At 45.5% G+C, this 19,894-nt stretch overlaps 1 protein-coding gene across 3 annotated transcripts in view; it reads right to left on the bottom strand.

Moving 5' to 3' along the window:
- Nucleotides 1-19,894, bottom strand: part of RAB11FIP3 (RAB11 family interacting protein 3) — a 579,011-nt gene that overhangs the window by 149,108 nt on the left and 410,009 nt on the right. For 2 of the 3 annotated variants that reach the window (XM_069210357.1, XM_069210359.1), the window contains exons 6-7: nucleotides 7,964-8,098; nucleotides 2,631-2,666 (exon numbers count right to left, since the gene is read on the bottom strand). In XM_069210357.1, the coding sequence (XP_069066458.1) occupies nucleotides 2,631-2,666; nucleotides 7,964-8,098 (171 nt within the window). The remainder of the gene's footprint in view (nucleotides 1-2,630; nucleotides 2,667-7,963; nucleotides 8,099-19,894) is intronic. The other variant, XM_069210358.1, reaches the window with a different exon arrangement.

Below are 19,894 nucleotides of genomic sequence, written 5' to 3'. Positions count from 1 at the left end.
GGCAGCAAACTGCCTTGCCCTAGAACTTGTCTGAAAGGTGGCCTCACACTCTGAAGACTAACTGTATCTGACATCCCCCCTCGCCAGCTACAGAACCAACACATAAGTACTGAAGACTACCGCCTGCAGTCAGAACAGAGTACCTGAGAGATACTGACTGGAGCGCCTGGACATGACGCTGTTTCTGTCCATATTAATAAAAGGGTCAAATGAGAACTGACCGCACATCTGAAGCTCTGAGAACCTAATCAGTAACTGTGGCCAACTTATGCATCTTCCAAAGACTACTGGATCATATAACCAGTAGGATCACTCAGGTGGGATAACACACTGGAGAGAAAGTGTTGAGAGTGTAGCACCCCGGGGAATCATCTTTGCAATTATTAAATAACGATTGTTTGCAATTCGCTATTTGGTAATCAAACACCCATGTACGATAATGTGCTTTACACTTTCTGCGATTCCCAGTGGGTTGCATATAGACCTACCTCATTAATATTTATGAGGCAGGTCTCGCTTTGCGACCCATTGGGAATCGCTAAAATAACAGGGATGGTGGTCTGATGTGGTCAGCAGACTACCCCGCCTGTGATTACTTTTAAACAAACACATGTTTTATATTTTTTGGGAATGGAGTCTGTTTTCCTTAGAGGAAAACGAGATGCATTTCAAAAACAAAAATGAAAGGTTCTCTTTTCATTTTTTAAGAGTAGGCAGCCTGCTCTTAAAATGTTTTTTTAACAACCATCCAGTTCCTTGGAGACTCCTTCCCATTTGTGAATGGGTTACCCCCTACTTGAAGTAGGCGGTAAAATGCGAATGTTTTGCAACTGCATTTCGGTTGCAAAACATTCACACATACCACTGCGAGTTGGTATTAGGAAGGGACCCTAAACATGCCTGTTCCCAATACTAAATCTCAAACACTATTGGCGATTCAGTAATAGGTTACCGAATCGCAAATAGGGCCTTTGTACATTTCAAAAACCTTTTTCTGGTTACAAACAGCCCGATTGTGTGAATCAGACCGTTTGTGACCCAAAAATAGATTTGTAATTCTGACCCCAAGTTATTGTGCCTTCTGACAACTTGTTGAGTACTGTGCTCCTGTCACTCTCACTACCTGCCTGAGAACTTTGAACTGCTCGCCCTCCCCACACAGAGTGAAGTGTAAAATGGGTTGCACTTGGTCCACCTAGCACTGTCATGACAGGATGGGCACCACTGGCTAACCCCCTCAAACACCACTGTTGGGGCACAGAACGGGATACTACAGCCATCTGCTGCAAACTTGACATAGCCTTTCATCTTTGAAAGGTAGATAAAATGAGTACCACCGAGATAGGTAAAAGTTCTAACCAATTTTAGTACAGTGTAGGCTAGCCCCAATTAATGTATGTGCTCAATAAAAACGTGTTATTTCATATTATTACTTTAGCTAACGGAAAATGAAGGGAGGATGAGAAGTCTGCTCTACTGACACTTTTTGGCATTTGCAGGATTTAAGTAGTAGACTTAGTGTGTCCTGGAGCGTATATCAGCCATTGAATCACATTGACCCTGGAAACATACCAACTCCAACAGAATGCAGTGTCTAAAAGGCAAAAAAAGACTCCCCTTGTGTCTACCAAGTGGAGAGTGATGGAATTATGGGAATAGAGAAAGAAGAAAAGGGAAGGTGGTAGAACAGCAAGGGGAAAAGAACAAGAAATAATAAGTCAGACTTTAAATTAGTAAAACTATCAAAACACCCTTATTACAATCCCTGATTTTTAAACTGTCCTCATTTACACTGAAGGCATCTCTAGCACAGGGAGTTAAGCTATTATACCCAACATCAACTGATGGGGAAACAGCATCAGAAACTAAGTATTTATGCCATAGCCAACAGAAAACGAAACTTCTCCAGTTCCTACTAAGGCAAAAACACGGACAGTTTTACTGTCTTAAACAATCTTCGGAGGCAATACTTATATTAAACATTCTGAAAGTCGTCTCCTTTAGACATGCATTTCAAGTTCCACACCAAGTTTAGATTCTGGGATCCAGATTATCACTTCAGAGAAAAAAGGTCTATATACAAATCTGATATTTTGATTGTAACTGCATCTTCAGCACTAAGGGAGATGCTTAGTTTGATGTGAACAATGGAGCAAATAATTCCTTAATACAGAAGATCCACATTAATAAAAAGAATTGAATAACAGAATAAACAAGAATAAACAAACTGAAGGATGAAGTAGTACTCTGGTGTTATGGTTGCTTTAACAATAACAAAATATGAAATAACCAGTGTATTGTGGCCCTGTATTGGATCCCTTCACTTGAGTGGGTTTTAATATATTAACCTTATAATAATATAATAAGCATCTCAAAAGTAGTTAGCCAAGGATGAAAGTCTCGGCTGGGTACTCAGGCAAGTATTGTTTGTCTGCAAAACAGATTTCCGACCCCACTGCATGGATAGCCCCATTTCACAGTCCTAAACAAAACTAAATGGTCTGTTGTCAAAATATGCCCCTTGAGGAGGAGGTCAGACCTGTACATTAGCTACACCTACTATATACTGAAAGGGCTTTGAGGCACCACAGCATAATTCAAAATACAAATAAAGGTGCATTTGGACTTACCGTGCTACCTTCTTGCTCGATAATCTTTTGTCTGGACTGTGTTGGGAACAAAAATACAGGAAAACAATAAGGAAAGCGATATGAATGAGCTGACATTAACAGGAAATGTATGACTCCGGATATCCTTTGACAACAAGCAGCCACATGCACCCTGTGCATATTATCAGAAGACTGTGCCACATATCAGCCCACACTTAAGTCATGCAAAGCTGGACTTTCACCCTTCACAGAATGTGTGCTCCCACAGTAAAGACATCCATAACATTTTCCTCTCAGGTCAAACCACAGTAAGAAAGTAAGAAATTATGAGATATAATGACAGTACTTGGCTCTGCTTGCCTGGAAGAGCTAATCATACTCTATATGCTCCCTCTTACCACGTAATACAAAAAAAGAGAAACAATCTTCCAAGGTCATCCACGGGTGGTGCATCTGCAAGATTCTTAAGAACACTGCTTCCAAAGTATCTTTACACTTGCAAAAGCCTCTCAGCAAGCGAAGGTACCCTGTGCTTACAGTATACACTGGTTCTTTTCAGTTCTACAGCATTTATAATGTTAAAAATACAAGTTACAAACACAACAAATAAAATAGTAGAACTATGTGCATCATTGGAGACAAAAACAAAAGTTCAGTATCTTTGGTTTGTTATGTTACGGAGGCACAAACAGTAGACATTTTATGGGATGGGTACTGCCATCTCCTAAGTTGTCTAATAGATAGAGATGAAGAACTGGGTGACTGAATGCTTGCTTGAAGAGCTAAAATCATACATTTTCATTCAATATAACGTTCAGAAACTGGGACTTGAACTGATAATCGCTTCCACGATCAAACTGAGGTTAATCATACAATCCACAACTTCAGCAGTGTTTCCAGTGTCTAGAGATCATGAGCCTGCAATATGTGATTTTCTTTCGGGCAATTAGCCTATTAATCAGAAAAGTAGACTTTCCCCGTGCATTCCGTTAACAATACATTACATCTTAAATGTATTATATTGATTTAGAAGGTAGTGTAATTAACGCAATGTTTGGAACAAGTCATCATAACAAATGAAACAGGCTGAGTCTGCTGCGCAGCACTGTTAACCTTGATGCGCTTCATGTTATCTCTTTCATGTTGCATCTATCAGACTACGATGTAAATCAAGATGCAGTAATCAGAATAGAGTAAAATTTCCACAACTGTTTACAAGGTGCTTGAATGTTTTCTCAGTTCTGAAAAGCTCACAAGCAACAATATAGGCCAATTGCTTATTTGAAACAAAATGGCATTTCTATCATACACATCCAAAGCAGAATTCCTCTACATTCTGAAATATAACTGCAGCTCGTCTCCTATAGTCACTCAACTAAGACCCTCCCCTCTACATATAATTAATCAACACCCAACAAGTTTCTAATCCACAATGCCTGCATCTGCATTCCTCCAAGGGCGGTTGACTTTGGGGTACATGCCTTGGAGATGCACCATTGTATATTACCATCCATAAAGGTTCTTGTAGTTTATTTCTTTGTTTTTGACGATGTAGGCCGACCATGCATTTCCATCCCCAGTCGCTCCCACTGTTTATGGGCGACCTGTTTGCCTATAACCCTCTACAACTCCAACATGTGGTAGTTTGTGTATCTGTTAACATTTTGTGTAGTTTGAAAATGGCTCCCTTGGTTCCTAAGCTAGTTCTCCATATGTATTTCAGCTGTTCCATGACAGAGTGATCTTTCCAAGTGTAAAAGCATCACAGTAGCATCTTTCCTTCTTGGATATTATCCCCTTGACGTATACCCCCCTCTTGTCTCTCAATTTAGCAAGGTGTCTATTTTGCCCCGGGACACACATGGCCATTTTATCAAATATAGCGATGATAACTCATCTCTATTCATGAGCCTCATCTGAGACCTAGCTGTCATCAGACTGCAATGGAACTGTGTGGTCAAATAGGTCTTAAATTCTGTTTGCGCTTAAGTGTGCTTCTGTCTCTGTATTTTTAAAGACCCAAGTAGCTCAAGATGAGCCATGCTGGCAATGCATTTTCCCAGATTACTGCTTTAAAAGCTTCACAAACCCCATCCTCTCCCCACGCCCGACCCCCAATACCCTCTCTGTCCCCTTATTCTGGACAAAGTATTCAAATACATTTCTCTAAGCTCCGCTCCAAATACCGTTTTTTGTATTAGGAAGGAGTGCAACCTCCATGCTTTGTTCCCAGCTGCTGCCCTTGAATACAACCTGGATGTGGCCTGAGACAGAGTCTGAACCACTGACAGTGAAAATATTCTTGAGAATTAGTGCATTACTTACTATGATGTAATCTAAACATGAGTGTGAGCAGGGTACGAGTGTTCCTCATCTAACATGTGCATCTTGCTCCAAGTGTTTCCAATTCCCATCTCATTCAGGGCCTATTTAAATTTCTTAAAGAAATCTCCCGCTTGTCCAGGTCACCTAGAGCATCTATCCTTCTGGGCATCCCACGCCAATGTAAAAGTCCCTTGTAATTATAATCTTGCATTTCGCAATTCACGCTTGGAATGTGTCTTATGTGGAGATTGGTGCATAGCTAGTGTCACCAGATGGCTGTACATGGCACCCGTCAAGATCAAATACGGGCTCCCCCCCATCTGCCATCATTTTACTTATTACTAACGGGAAATTTCTTCTAAGAAATCCAGCCATCCTATATTGCTTAGTACTGTCAGAGGAGTGATATGTAGTGGAGAACGCCCTAAGTCTCATCATGGGTTTATCTTTTTTCAGCAGATGAGTTTCCTGAAGATAAAAAATGTCAGGTTGATTAGTTCGCTGACATTTGTAAATTGCTCCTCTTTTGATTGCACTGTTCAAGTGTTAAATTGGGTTTCTTACTGGCTAGGTTATGCACCAAAGCCAGGCAGAACCCACCACTCTAGTGAGGGCAAGTAAGTTACACATTTAAGATAACCTGTGCTCACACTCTGGTAGCTTTGCTCAGAGCAGTCAGGCTTATCTCCAGAGGTCATGCGTAAAGCGTTTGCGCAACACCCCCACACAAGTGACAAAATAAATACACCACAAAAGGGACTTTACACAGTATTATATAAAATTAGATTTCTACATTGTATATATTCCAAATGACATCATTCCATAACACTGCGCATGGTATCTCATCACTGAAATAACATTCTTTATCCCTCACAAATGACATACATCATAAATACTGTGCATAAAAAGAAGTACTTGCTATACTGACATTGTGTAAGTGTTGTGAGATAAAACTTGTTATCCTTCACAAATGACCTACTTCATAAACACTTTGCTTAATATGCAGTACTCATTATACTGAGATCGTAGAGGTATTCAGAACTACTTACCCTAAATTATCAGGGCATGAAATGTGGTAGTTAGGTTAGGGGCGTAACACAAAAACCACCAAAACGTCACTGTGGTACACAAATCCCCCACATATCCCCATACGCTCCTCCGACCCAGGAAATCCCCGTGGTGGGGTAACCCTTGTACCTCTACTAATTTGCAATGAGCGTACTAGGTGGGAAGCGTAGGCTGCAGGAACTCCAGGAAGCCTATTATAGGTTATATGGAATTGTCATTGGGTAGTTTCCTAGATCCACAAAGCGGCGGGCACAGTCTAGGACTCATGCCGTGAAATCACCAATGCGGCAAACCAGGGCCCTGAGGTGTGTGCAAACACGAGAGGGGGGGGCACACATACCACTGAATTCCACAGAGCAACCTGACATGAGAAAAAGTGCTGGGATGCAGCCACGTGCAGTATGGCTGTTTTCACACCTCTTCTCACTCCGTCATGCTGCCTTCTTACTTGTAGAAGTGATAGCCCAATTCCAATGGTGTGGGGTGCAACAGCAGTCAGAGTGGGGCTCAGCACAGAGTGTGTCATGGCAGGGAAAGCTATACGCATTCAGGGATCGCCACAGAAAGTTAAACACTTGCCAAGTGCCAGAGGAGGCGCATGCCATGCACTTTGTAGCCAGGTACGGGGAAGATGAGTTCTTTGTGCAATTCAGCAGTCCTTCTGACAGAGGTTCCATCACAGTTCCAAAAGTGCTCTCAAACTCATGGGATGAAAGCCCCTATACTTATATTCCAAAAATGCTTTTGTCTAGAGGGTAACTTCAAAAGAACCTTTTCAAGTGAAGCACAACACCCTTTCGCCCCAGCCTTGTCTCCAGACCAGTAAGTCACCCCTAAGGTATGCCCTTGCAGTGCTCGGTGCACATGTAAGCACTTCCAAACCTTCTCTCAGGAAGGGTTTAATTGGACATAATGGTATGATGATTTGAGCCCTTTCATTTGGTATTATAGGGGGGGTCTCTCCTCTTTCCCCAGTCTCTAGGAGGGGTTGGCAGCCAGGGTCCCGAGCCACCGCTGCACTCGTTACGGATCCTGGTTCTTCTCCCCTACCCATCAGGATGGATTTATGATCCTATTAACTTTCCAGGGCAGCCCCTGTCCCGATCCCACCTCATTAGTTCAGCATCGGCCTTTCTCACCGACTACCACAGGCATCACAGGCCATCCTCCCCAGGTCAGGGGTACACCTCAGCGCATATGCCAGAATGCCCAGTCCCTTTTGGTAGCCATGTCTCCTCTGCCACAGCAGGTTGCAGACCAAAATCTAGTGAACTACTTTGGCCTCACTAGTAGTGCTCTTTCAGTAACAGACACAGCACGTATATGCCAATCACCATTTTGTAAGGTCAGTCTTGTGTGCCCCATCTCTGCTTACCTACCAGAGTCAATTTCTTTGTTCCTATTTAGCCCGCATTTCAGTCCAGAGACTTTTGTAATTCACCTTCTCACTGGAGACGCTTTCTTTTTTTGTCAACAGGGCTGGATTCGCTAACTTGTTTCATTGCAGGCAGGGAGAACACAAAGAGCACCCTCATTTGGCATTTTTAAGACTATAGACAAAGTGTCATATCTGATTTGTATTTAATAAGCATGTGCATAACATAAGAACAAAATCACGACTCTTGGCTTACATCATAATGCCTATTGAACACAAACAATTGGAAAAAACAATCAGACAATCAAATAAATGTTGGTTAACCTTTAAACAAATCTGCAAATATCTCTTATATACTTACTGTCAAGGAAACCATAGCTACACCATACAACACAGAAGAACACAAGACAACACTGATGCCATGTCACAGACAATGGGGAAACATGCAAATAGTGAAGCCACGTAACATTTAGCAGTGACACATGCTGGTGCTTGAACCACGTGATAAACACATGCTATAATTTGACATATGATAAAGAAGGAAATGCATGCTGACACCGAAGCCACACACACAACCGTGCGTTACCTATTCATTTCGAGATCATTCAGACGGGCAGAGAGATCCTCAAGACGGTTGACCTGTTTGTGGCACTGGCTACAGTAAAACTCAAATGCCTCATCTGTGATAATGCTGTGAAGTTTCGCCGCAAGTGGCTGGATGCTAAAGAAAGCATAAGCATCATTGCTCAACATATATGATAAGAACCAAGACTGGCAGCTTTGGGGCAATAAAATGCATTACGTGGAGGATGGGATGATACTCAATGAAAATGATGTGAATAGAATGGTTTTTTAAGTGCAAATGCCTTTAAATGTTATGTTCACATTGTATGTAAGTGTGATACCAACTAGTCCTCAAAAGGAGACCTTGTGGATGCAGTTTAAATGTTATTACCTCAATCACACAAACTTGAACTAAGAAGATGCTCAAACCACACAACTCACACAGTCCCACCACATGTCACATGATATTGACTTCCCTCACATAGGGGGTCATTTCAACCCTGGCGGTACAGGACCGCCAGGGCTGAAATGGCGGAAGCACCACCAACAGGCTGGCGGTGCTTCCAGGGTCATTACGCCGCGGTCGCACCGCCGGGGCCGGCGGTTTCCCGCCACAATGGCCCCGGCGGTAGTAATCTGCCAGGGCAGTGCTGCCACTGGCATGGGCAGTGCAGGGGGCCCCTGACAGGGTCCCATGCGGCTTTTCACTGTCTGCTATGCAGACAGTGAAAAGCGCGACGGGTGCAACTGCACCCGTCGCACGGCCGCAACACCGCTGGCTCCATTTGGAGCCGGCTCCCATGTTGCTGCCCAGCGGGGATGTAGAACTGGGGACTGCGGGAGTGCGGCCGCATTGCCGGTCGCCAATGTTGTAATGAGGCCCATAGTCTCCTAGTGAAGAACCAACACCACACAGTGGGGGGCAAAGTTCAGTGGCGATCCCTTCACTGACAGGGTCTCCAGCTTGTGGAAGGAGGGTTTGCTCATAAGATGGCCATTTAGGGTTTTGCAATCTCTATAGGACGTTGGCAGCAGCCTCACAAACATTCTTCTGGGGGGCAGTGGGTTAGTAGAAGCCTCTACACAAGGCAACACCCCCTCTCCGTAGCGCGCCCCCTTAAAGACCCTCACACAACTGAAACAGTAAGGGGCTAGAGGCCCTTCCCCTTAATAGACCCGACACCCTCTTCTCACACAATATAAATATTTTGTGAGTGCTGCTCAGTATCTCTAATATGATCACAGCATGTCTTCCTTATTTCGGATTAAAAACACCATCCATAAAAGAGAAATCCATACACAGTCAATAAAACAACCCAATCAATGAAACAATCTTAAACACAATTAGAAAAATACACCTTACTATCAATAAATACGTTTCAAATACCTCTAATAAAACATAAATCAAAAATACAATTTTCAAATAAAATTCTCATTATCTTCCTGACGTTTTAAAACCAAGATACTTTATCCAACAACAGCACCATAATATCTTTTTTTTTTTTTTTTTTACTCTAACTGCCCGAGCCAGTAACTTAGCCACCTGAATATAAACAATGGAAGACTGTAACATTTACAAGTAAATTAATGCAGGTTTGCTTATAAAAACCTTTCCCTCTTAAGTGGGGGACTAAATAAAGCTGTTGTAAAGAGGAAAAGTGGCCACAAAAAAATTATAAAGTGTATGGTATGCTGGGTAGAGAAGTCATCACAAGAGCAAGGAGTGTGGTCATCCCCATTATATCCTATCAGGGGGAAGCTAAAAGCCAACGTAACAAATTAAATCTAAAACGTGTTAATAAAAAGCGCTGGTATGCTGAAATCACAGTACCAAGATAAGGCTCCAACCCAAGTTCAGTTTGAATAAGTATGTAAGCCCTAACAGAGGTTTTGTGTAACTCTCTAGCCTCTCTCTTGGATTTTGCCAGTGACAAACTGTTGCTTAATCCAGAGTAACTATTTTTTTCAATTCAGACAGGGGTAGCAAAAAACTGGGGCAACCTAGCTTTTCGAACATCCTTTTAACATAAATTAGCCACGGAATCTTGGAGACTTTATCTAATGCAAGACAATCCGTGATTATGACCTGATTTAGTACTATCTCTGGATTAGACCATAGCTTAAGACAACATGCTACCGGGGCTAGGGCCAAATTATCAACTACATACCCCAAACCTAATTCCTCATGGACAGCGAAAGTGGATCCTGACCGAGGAAGAACAAGCAATCTTCTGACAAACACATTCTCAACCTAATGAATCTCCCCACAATCTCAACGCCCCCAGAGACCACAACCACATGATGATATTGCTAAAAATTTGGCAGAATAAACTTTCAATAATGCTGGGACAGGCCTGGCCCCTAACCGTGAGACAAAATCAAAAAGTGAAGCCACGGCCCTAGCCATAGCATTCCTCCTCGCCTTCAATTGTGTGCCCCATGTTCCATTTTCTTCAAATATAACCGCTAAATAAGGGAAAACTTTGACTCTCTACAATTCCGGCCCCTCTCCAAAAATGTTCTTACTCTGCCTTGTGCCAGGCCCAATGGTCAAAACATGGGACTAAGAATAGTTAATATGTCAAGCGATGCCATAAACTTGCCAAAAGAATCAAGAAGATGTTGGAGACCCAATGAAGTTGTGGCCAAAAGCACAGTGTCATCAGCATAAACCAATGCTGGTATCAGCCTCGAACTCACCCGCACATCATTAGAGGCATAGCTTAAAACTAGATACAAATTATTGATATATAAAGTAAACAATAATGGCACCAAGATACAGCCTTGCCTTACCCCATTGTCAACATTAATCGGAGCTGTCAAGGACCCCTCAGAATTAAATCTTACCCTTGCCATGAGATTCAGATGGAGATTATGCAAGAAGTCCACAAGCTAAGGGTCCAGGCCCTTATCAATAAACAGAGACAAATTATGTGCCTATTCACGTGGTAAAATGCAGAAGAACGGTCCATAATGGCCAAATATAGACAGTAATGTTTGGTAACAGATTATTTTCCAATTAAAAGATGCAAATTTAAGCATTGATCCACTGTCCCCCTGCCAAATACCATACTGAAAATATGAAATGACTTTCCTTTCTTCTAGCCAAAAGGACATTCTAGGCAAAATGACCCTTCCCAAAATCTTTATAGACAAGTCAATTAATAAGATGGGTCTATAGCACTTTGGGTCAGGTCTATCTTCTTTTCTGAACACCAGGATGATAACAGAACCTAACCATGAACTAGGAGGGTCCACATGCCAAGCTGCACTGAAAACATGGGCAAGAATCTTTGTCCATAACCCCACATGGTGACAGAATAATTCTGCTGGCACCCCCTTTGGACCATTGGCCTTATTTTTTGACATAGCATCAACTCCCTTCTCCAACTCCTCCTCAGTAAACCTTATAAAAACTCACCCCTTGCCCTGACCAAATCGCACTTGGATCATACACCTCGCCTGGTTCCCATATACCCCAGTAAAGTGTTTTACCCACTCAGCTGCCGGGATAAAACAATCAATTGACTGATTCAGCTCTCTGGAAAAAAGGGATTTGACAAATCATCCTAAGCCTCCTCCCTGATCTCCTGTTTTCGCGCTTGGGTAGCAAGTTTATAGACCTTCTTGGCCTATGCAATGTCCGCCCTGTTTCTTGGAACTCTTTTCAGTACTGCTTTCGAATTCTGAAGTGCCACTGAGCACTCAGAATTAAACCACCTTTCCCTAGACATATATGGGTGGCTCTTATTTACCCTAAGCTGACCATCAATCTTTTTACAAATCCTATCAAAGGACTGCATAACCACTCCATCCTCCTCTAGGGCACTTAGACAAAGACCAATGCCAGGTTCCCACAGACCCAAAAGAGTTTCTAAAAAAGCCTCAGATGATCCGTCACTCCATTTTATTCTCCGGTCCTGATCCTGTGATGAAATATCCTTATTCAGGGGACCTTGCTCCACTGACCCATGCTGCCAAGGACCCCAATCAATCAGACAGACCTAATGATTATGACCTCTAAAGGGTGACCAAAAGATATCAAATCTATGAATAAACATAAGGAGAGTGACAAACAAAAACATAATCAATAATAGTATTAGAACCACAGCCCTTGAAGGTAGGGGCAGAGAACCCTTCGGGGCTCACCAAAACTTGACTCAAATAAAAATCTGGCAAAACCTCTTCAAGCTAAATGCCTTCAGGGGGATGTTCAAAATGGGGTCCTCCCTCAATAACTCCCTCTTCAACATATTTGTTTAAGTGGCAGTTAAGGGGACAAGGGTGCAAGTTGAAATCTACCACGAGAATCAGTGAATGTGGGCCTTGATGATTTAACCAAATGGACCGAAGTGCTGCATCTAATGAGGCTAAATGTTCACTAGCTGAGGTCCGCTCAAAGGAGTTGTACAAATTAAGCAAATAAACGCTTGGGCCGCACTCCAAAACTAATCTTACTACCAACAAAGTCCAAGATTGAAGTACAACACGGAGAGAAGAACATTTTAAACCAAGAGTAACCAAAATTAGTAGTCCACCCCACCTTGCTCTGCCCATCTGAGACGATACAGCTGGAACCAAAAATGTATTATACCCATCAAGGAAACAATTTGCCTCACTTTCTAAGGCCTCCTAGAATCCCACAATGTCATACCCCTTAATTGCTCTCTACCATGCTTCATCCTTTCTCTTATTCCCCAGCCTGCTATATTCAAGCAACAAATTTTAACCATCATTGAATGGTCACACTGGGGGGCTGTTGAAATTACCTATTGCTCCTTAAGAGCACCACTGTCTCGAATTTGTCAGTCCTATCCTTCTAACCCCTCATCTGTTGAAATCTATTCATGGTTTCCAGAGGTGAAGGCGACCACCCGATACTGAGAGGCACTGCCTCCTTGGAGTAGGGAAGTAACCATTCATCCTACTCAATACAGAGCCTCAGTCCAGAGAGTAAAATTAATCTAAGGGAAAGACTATAATCTCAGACCTCACCCCTCCCTCAGAAAAGGAGCTAGAGAACAACTGCACGCAACATTCGGTTCATTAAAATTTAGAACACAACCCCCCTTAAACAGATTCCTTCCCGCCCGATCCATCCCACTCTTCTAGTCATGAGAATCTTGTCACAGTCCCAAGCAGGCATGCCCCCCTCCGTGAGCACCAGTGCCTGAATTCCGAATTAAGACCCCCATCAACTCTCACCCCCAGCCTTCAACGATGGAACATTTGCCAGGATTGCTATAAAAGGGGTAGCAGCCGGTGGGAGATACAGCCTCGAAAAGGGTGCCCATCTTGAGTAATTCGATGACCTGGGTGAAGGTCCATCCCCCAACCTTGATCATTAATGCCCCTGGTTACCAGGGGAGCTTCCGGTGAAAACAAGTCCACAGGGAGATCCTGTCCCATTGGTGCCAGACTACCAGAGCCGCCAGCCCCTGGGCCAGATCACTCTCCATTCCCAGCCTCAGTTAGCAACAGAGGGTAGTTATCAGATGGAATAACAGGTCACCCACTCTTACCCTGCAATCCACCCAAAGCAGGGCAATCTTGAGATTTACCTGGGACCAAAGCCAGGGGGACCACAATTAACAGCCTCCCCAAAGTATTAGCACCCTGACACCTTGCTTTCGGGGGCCTTCGGACACCTACAGTCCAAGCGAGACTCGATTTTAGCCAGGCGATCTCTGATGGGAGTTAAACAGGATTCCAAAATTAGTTCTAATCATTTAGTGATAGACTCCTTGTCAAACCCCTCCTCCTCCAAAGAGCCCACAATCTCCGTCTGCTCCCCTGCAGGTACACTCTGCACCTTTAATCCACCTTCATGCGGACCTTGCCTGTTCGTTTTGGTAACCGGCTCTCCTGGTGACACAGGACACCCTTCATCTGCCCCCCCCCCCCCCACCTTCTAGCTCCTCCTGGGGGCACTGATCTGTCCAAAAGATGGAGTCATCTCTGCCCTCTCCCCTCCTCTAGCCCCTCAGCAGAGTCCAAAGCTGGCCCTTCATAGTGTTCTTCTTCCATCTGCAAAGCTACCTGGTTCATTGACAGTTTGATCAATTTCAGTAGACACTACCCCGATAACTCACTCCAGCATGGTGTCAATGCTGGTGTTACGGGGAACAGCTCCACTACCAGCCATTTTGCGCTTCTCCATTACCCAATAAGCAACAGGCACACATCAAGATCTTTAAAACTAAACCAAGGTAGGGGGCCCAGCCTCCTCTGGGCTGTGAAGGGCGCAGACGGGCCTGCTCTTGGCCCGGGCATGCCCCCAGGAAAATCCTGCTGTGCAGGAGAGCTGCACTGGTTATAACCCATCACCTCCTGGCATGAAGATGGGAGCGAGCGGAGTCTGCAATGCAGCCTGGTGACGGCGGGGAGGAAGGCCTTGAGTGCTAAACGTGTCGCCCGCAATTCCAACAGATTGATATGAAACATCTGCTCCACTGGAGACCAATGACCTTTGATCTCCAGGTCCCCCAGATGAGCTCCCCACCCTAGAGTGGAAGCATCCGTTATCACCGTGGTCACTGGAGGTGGCATTGAAAACGACCTTCGTTGGGGAAGGTTGCCGTCCACAGCCCTCCATCATAGATCCACTGCAGCGTCGCTGGAGATCTTTATTGATTCCTCAAGATCCTCTCTGTGTTGAAACCACTGCCTGCGGAGGCACCACTGAAGAGCCCTCATATGCCAGTGTGCATGAGTGACCAACAGAATGCAAGAAGCAAACAGACCGAGCAGATGAAGGACCTTGTGGACTGGAACGACCGCTCCACTTTGAAACACTGGAATCAACGCCTGAATGTCCTCAATCCGCTGAGGCAGAAGAAAGGCCCGACTCAATGTTGTGTCCAGTACTGCTCCTTTGAACAGGAGGAGTTGAGAGGGCTCCAGGTGAGATTTGGGCACATTTACCGAAAAGCCCAGGTCGAACAACAACTGGGTTGTCATCCCCAGGTGATGCAGCATGAGCTCTGGAGACTTGGCTTTGATCAACCAATCGTCCAGGTAAGGGAATACTGCTATTGCCTCCCTTCTGAGACTTGCTGCAACCACCGCCATCACCTTCGTGAAGACTAGAGGTGCAGAAGTAAGACCAAAAGGAAGGAATGCAAACTGGTAGTGTCGCGACCCCACCACAAACCGGAGATACTTCCTGTGCGACTTGAGAATGGGGGTATGAAAGTAAGAATCCTGCAAGTCGACAGACACCATCCAATCCCCTTTGTTCAATGCCAAAAGCACCTGCGCTAGGGTCAGCATTTTGAATTTCTCCTGTTTTAAGAACCAATTCAAAACCCTCAGGTCCAGGATAGGCCGCAACCGACCATCTTTCTTGAGGATCAGGAAATATCTCGAATAACAATCCGGACCCCTTTCCTGCTCTTGAACCAACTCCACTGCACCTTTTGACAAAAGGACTCGAACATCCTGTTGCAACAACAGGATATGATCTTCCGTGCAGAAGAATGGACGGGGAGGGATGAGAGGGGGTAACTCCCGAAAAGGAAGGGCATGGCCTTTCCCCACAATATTGGTGACACAGGAGTCTGATGTGATTGGCTCCCACATTCGGAGAAAATGCAATAGCCTTGCCCCTACAGGAGAAGTATGGGATGAAACAGATGGAGGACTAAGGCTGATTTCCCTGCTGCACCCCTCTGGAGGAAGAGGAAGAGGCAGGGTGCTGCTGGGTGGCTCCCCTCGTCCTAACCCTACCCCGCCCTCTATATGACCTATAGAGGAGATTAGTAGTAGGCTGTTGGCCTGCTTGCTGGAATCTTCTCCTAAAGGAAGAGCCATTCCCAAATCCCCTGAACCTCCTGAATGAACGAAAAGGGGTGGTGGTAGTAGCCTGCAAGCCCAGAGATTTAGCTGTAGCCCTGCTCTCTTTGAACAGCTCCAAGGCAGTCAGCCTTAGTACCAAATAGTTTGTCCCCATCAAAAGGTAAATCTAGAAGGGTCGATTGCACATCAGATGAGAATTAAGACAACCTCAACCACGCATGCCTCCTGGTTGCTATGGACGTGCCCATCGCCCTGGCCACCGAATCAGAAGTATCTATCCCTGACTGAATGACCTGGGTTGCCGCTGCCTGTGCATCAGACAAAAGGCTCAGAACATCCTGAGACAAATCAGGCTGCACAGCCTTGGCCGCGTCTATCAAGGCATAGATGTACCTGCCCAAGACACAGGTTGCGTTGGTCGACTTCAGGGCCATACTGCAAGATGAAAAAGGTATTTTTGCAGATTGTTCCATTTTCTTGGATTCTCTGTCTGAAGGCACCCCAGGAAAGGGCCCAGGAGCTGCACGAGAGGAACACGAGGCCTGCACTACCAGACTCTCTGGAGTTGGGTGTCTTGAAAGGTATCCTGGATCTCCAGCAGCCAATCAGTGTCTCCTCGCCACAGATCTATTGATGGCCGAAGAAGAGACTGGTTTCCTCCACACTTCCAGGATCGGATGCATGAGCGCCTCATTAAAGGGGAGGAGCAGCTCTGCCACAGCCAAAGTTGGATGCAATACCTCAGTGAGGATATTGGTCTTGACTTCAGCAGCGGGAAGCGGAAGGTCTAGAAAGTTTGCTGCCTTCCTCACCACCGAGTGGAATGAAGCAGTCTCCTCAGTGTACTCCACAGGAGATGCCAAATCCCACTCTGAGGAAGTGTCCAGACCGCTGGCGGAGTCCAACCCCTGAAGATCTCCCAGGGGCTCCTCGATCTCACCTTTCTCCAGGAGCTGCCTCCTATATTCTTGCTCCTCAAGCAACCTCAGAGCCTTTCTCCTGGAGCGCAGTCTGGCCTCTATCCTTGGAGTCGACAAGGACGCCGAAGACCTCAGTTGACACAAATCTTCGGATTCGCCTGACACCGGATCCATCGGCGTCATGGACGGGCGGACCCTCTTCTCCGGCATCGACTGGAGTCGTGACAAAGTCAACGGCACCGGGGCAGCAGAAGCTAGCGGCGTCACACAGGCCTTCTTGGCGATGCCAACGGCATCGGCTCCAAACCAGCACCTTCCACAGGACAGAAGGGCATGAAGGGCATCGGTCTGCGTGAAGCCGGAACACCCAAATCAAAGGCCAAGGCACCTGAAGGACCAGCCGGTGCACCACAAGGAGGATGTTAAACATCACATTCAAAAATGCGGCCGAATCCGCACCCGACGCTGGGAATGCCAGATACCCCTGCGGCTTCGGCACTTGAGGTACTGTGAACTCCTGAGGAGCCGGCGTCGGATCGGGCACCTCCGATTGTGCCGGCGAGAAGTCAGGACTCTGGTGAGGTTCGACCTCATAGACCGATGGCACCGGAGACGTCTGAGGAGTCTGCGGTTGAGGCGTCACTGTTGGGCTGACCTCCCACGACTTACGGCACTGAGCCGATGGAGACCTCGAGCAAGACCGGTCTTTCCCCGACCGACGCCGGGAATCATGCCAACGCCGGGAGTCATGACGACGCCTCTTATGTGACCTCGAAGACTTAGAAGAAGACCTCCGATGATGACGCTTCTTCTTCTTCGATTTCACCAAGAACAACTTGGCCTCACGCTCTTTCCGCGCCTTCGGGTTCATCTGATGGCATGAACCACACTCCTCCACGTCATGCTCGGAGCTTAGACACCACAAGCAGTCATTATGCGGGTCCATAACTGACATACGGCCCGCACTCCTACAGGGTTTAAACCCAGATTTACGTGGCAGAGACATACCAACAAAGTATCAGTATCAGCGATTCAGTTGCTCCCTACAGCCTTGGAGAAAAAAAAACATTACCCGAAGGCACGGTAAAAAGGGAACTGACGTCAGCACGCCGGCGAGGACCTCTTATTGCCTCGATGACGCCAGACTGTGTTGCGTGGGAGTCGGGCAATTGTGACGTCCTCGTCGACATGCAGAGCTAGGAAGAAAATTACCGTCTAATGCTGGCGCATTGGGAGAATTCATTAGGTGACGAATCCACAGGTACTTGTATCCATCAGAATGTTTAAGCAAACAGATTTCTGAGGGAAGCCTACCCTACTTGAGCACCTGCTCTAGCATCATAGTCTAGGCAGTAGTGCTTGGTAAAACTATGTACTGATTTCCAAGTGGCTGCTTAGCAAATATCTGGATATTGTGTAGTAAAGCAGCAGTAGCCACTTTCATCCTAATAGAGTGTGCTTTAGGTTTAGCTGGTAGAGATTTAGGAGCTTTTTGGTAAAACAGTAAAATACATGAAACTATCCATCTGGAGATTAATTGTTTGTAGGTGGCTAATCCTGTGCGGACCAGACCATAGTTAATAAATAATTGGTCCGTTTGTCGAATATCCCTTGTCTCATCGAGATAAAACTTCAGAATCCTCCTAACATCCAGTGAATGGAGAGATCTTTCTGCTGGAGTAGAGGGATTCTGAAAAATTGTAGACAATGAGATCGTTCGATTGACCTGAAAGTCTGATACTACTTTAGGAAGGAATTTTAGGGGAGTTCTCATAACTAATTCACTAGAATTAAAGACAGTGTATGGTTCGTGAGAACATAATGCTTGTATCTCTCACCTGGCAAGCTGATGTAATCACTACCAGGAAAGCTGTTTTCCATTTTGGGGGTTATAAGGAAGCTTTGTAGATGGGTTCAAAGGGATCCTGCATAAGGTGAGAAAGCACTATATTGAGGTCCCAGGGAAGCTAGCAATGCCTAATGTGAGGGAAAACCTTTTTCAACAACTCTAAGAAATCCTTTATGACAGGGATTTGGAAAAAAGAGGTTTGTGACGGACATTTCCTGTAGACAGTAAGAGCGACCAAATGAACCTTTATGGAAGAGAACTGCAAGCCAGATTTAGCCAAATGTAGAAGATACAGTAGAATCACATCCTCCTGGCAAGTAGCCGGGACACGTTCTTAGAGGAACACCAGATGCAAAATCTCTTCCATTTGAAGGCGTAAGTGGAGTGAGTAGAAGTCCACTTAGCCTCCCTGAGGATCTCCATGCAGTCTTGTGGCAACGTCAAATGTCCCTTCTGCACTAGCTCAGGAGCCATGCCTCCAAATTCAAAGAGGAAATATTGGGGTGTACCATCTGTTCTCTGAATTTCGTCAGTAGGTCGGGCCTGCATGGCAGCTTGAGCTGTGGATGCTGTGACTGGTGAAGAAGGTCTGGGAACCACCACTGCCGTGTCCACTCTGGAGCAATTAGGATCATCTTGGCTTTGGAGTGAAACAGATTGATCAGGAATGACGGATTCAGGGGAATCGGAGGAAAGGCGCAGAGAAATGTGCCTGACCAGATTATTCACAGGGCATTCCCCAGTGACTCTGGGTGGTAATACCTGGAGGCAAAGCTACTGCATTTTGTGTTTTCTGCAGTATAGAAAAGGTCGCTAGAAGGAGTGCTCTCAAGCCGAAGATGCTTTGAACAACTTCTTTGTGCAAGACCCACTCGTGATTTTCATCGAGAGTTCTGCTTGCACATTCTGTACACCTGGAAGATGAGTTGCTGTTACCCTCAGGTTCCTTGCCAAAAGCCATTTCCAAATTGTCTGGGCCTCTAATGACAAGGCTCTAGACCTGGTGTCCCCTTGCTTCTCCAGGTAGTACATGGTGGTTGTATTGTCTGTCTGAACAAGCAGCGTGTCGGTGGTGAATGATGGGTGAAGGCATTGAGCACTGCATGAACTGCGTGGAGCTCGAGGAGATTGATAAGGTATGTCATCTCTCTCTCTGATACCATGAGCCTTGAATCTGGAGGCGATTCATGTGGGCTCCGCATCCGAGCAACAATGCATCCATCACAATGGCTTGAGAAGGGACCCATTGGTGGAATGGCATCCCTTGAAGGAGATTGCTAGGAGAACACCACCACTAAAGGGATCGTATCACATGTAAGGAGAGTGTGATCTTGTCCTCCCAGCTGTCCGTCAGCTGGCCCAACTGGTCCTGTAGTCACTCCTGGAG

The sequence above is a fragment of the Pleurodeles waltl genome, chromosome 10 (assembly GCF_031143425.1).
Source record: "Pleurodeles waltl isolate 20211129_DDA chromosome 10, aPleWal1.hap1.20221129, whole genome shotgun sequence".
Classification (NCBI taxonomy): domain Eukaryota; kingdom Metazoa; phylum Chordata; class Amphibia; order Caudata; family Salamandridae; genus Pleurodeles; species Pleurodeles waltl.
Note: the sequence above shows the minus strand (reverse complement) of the source record. Positions and strands in the feature narration are given on the sequence as shown.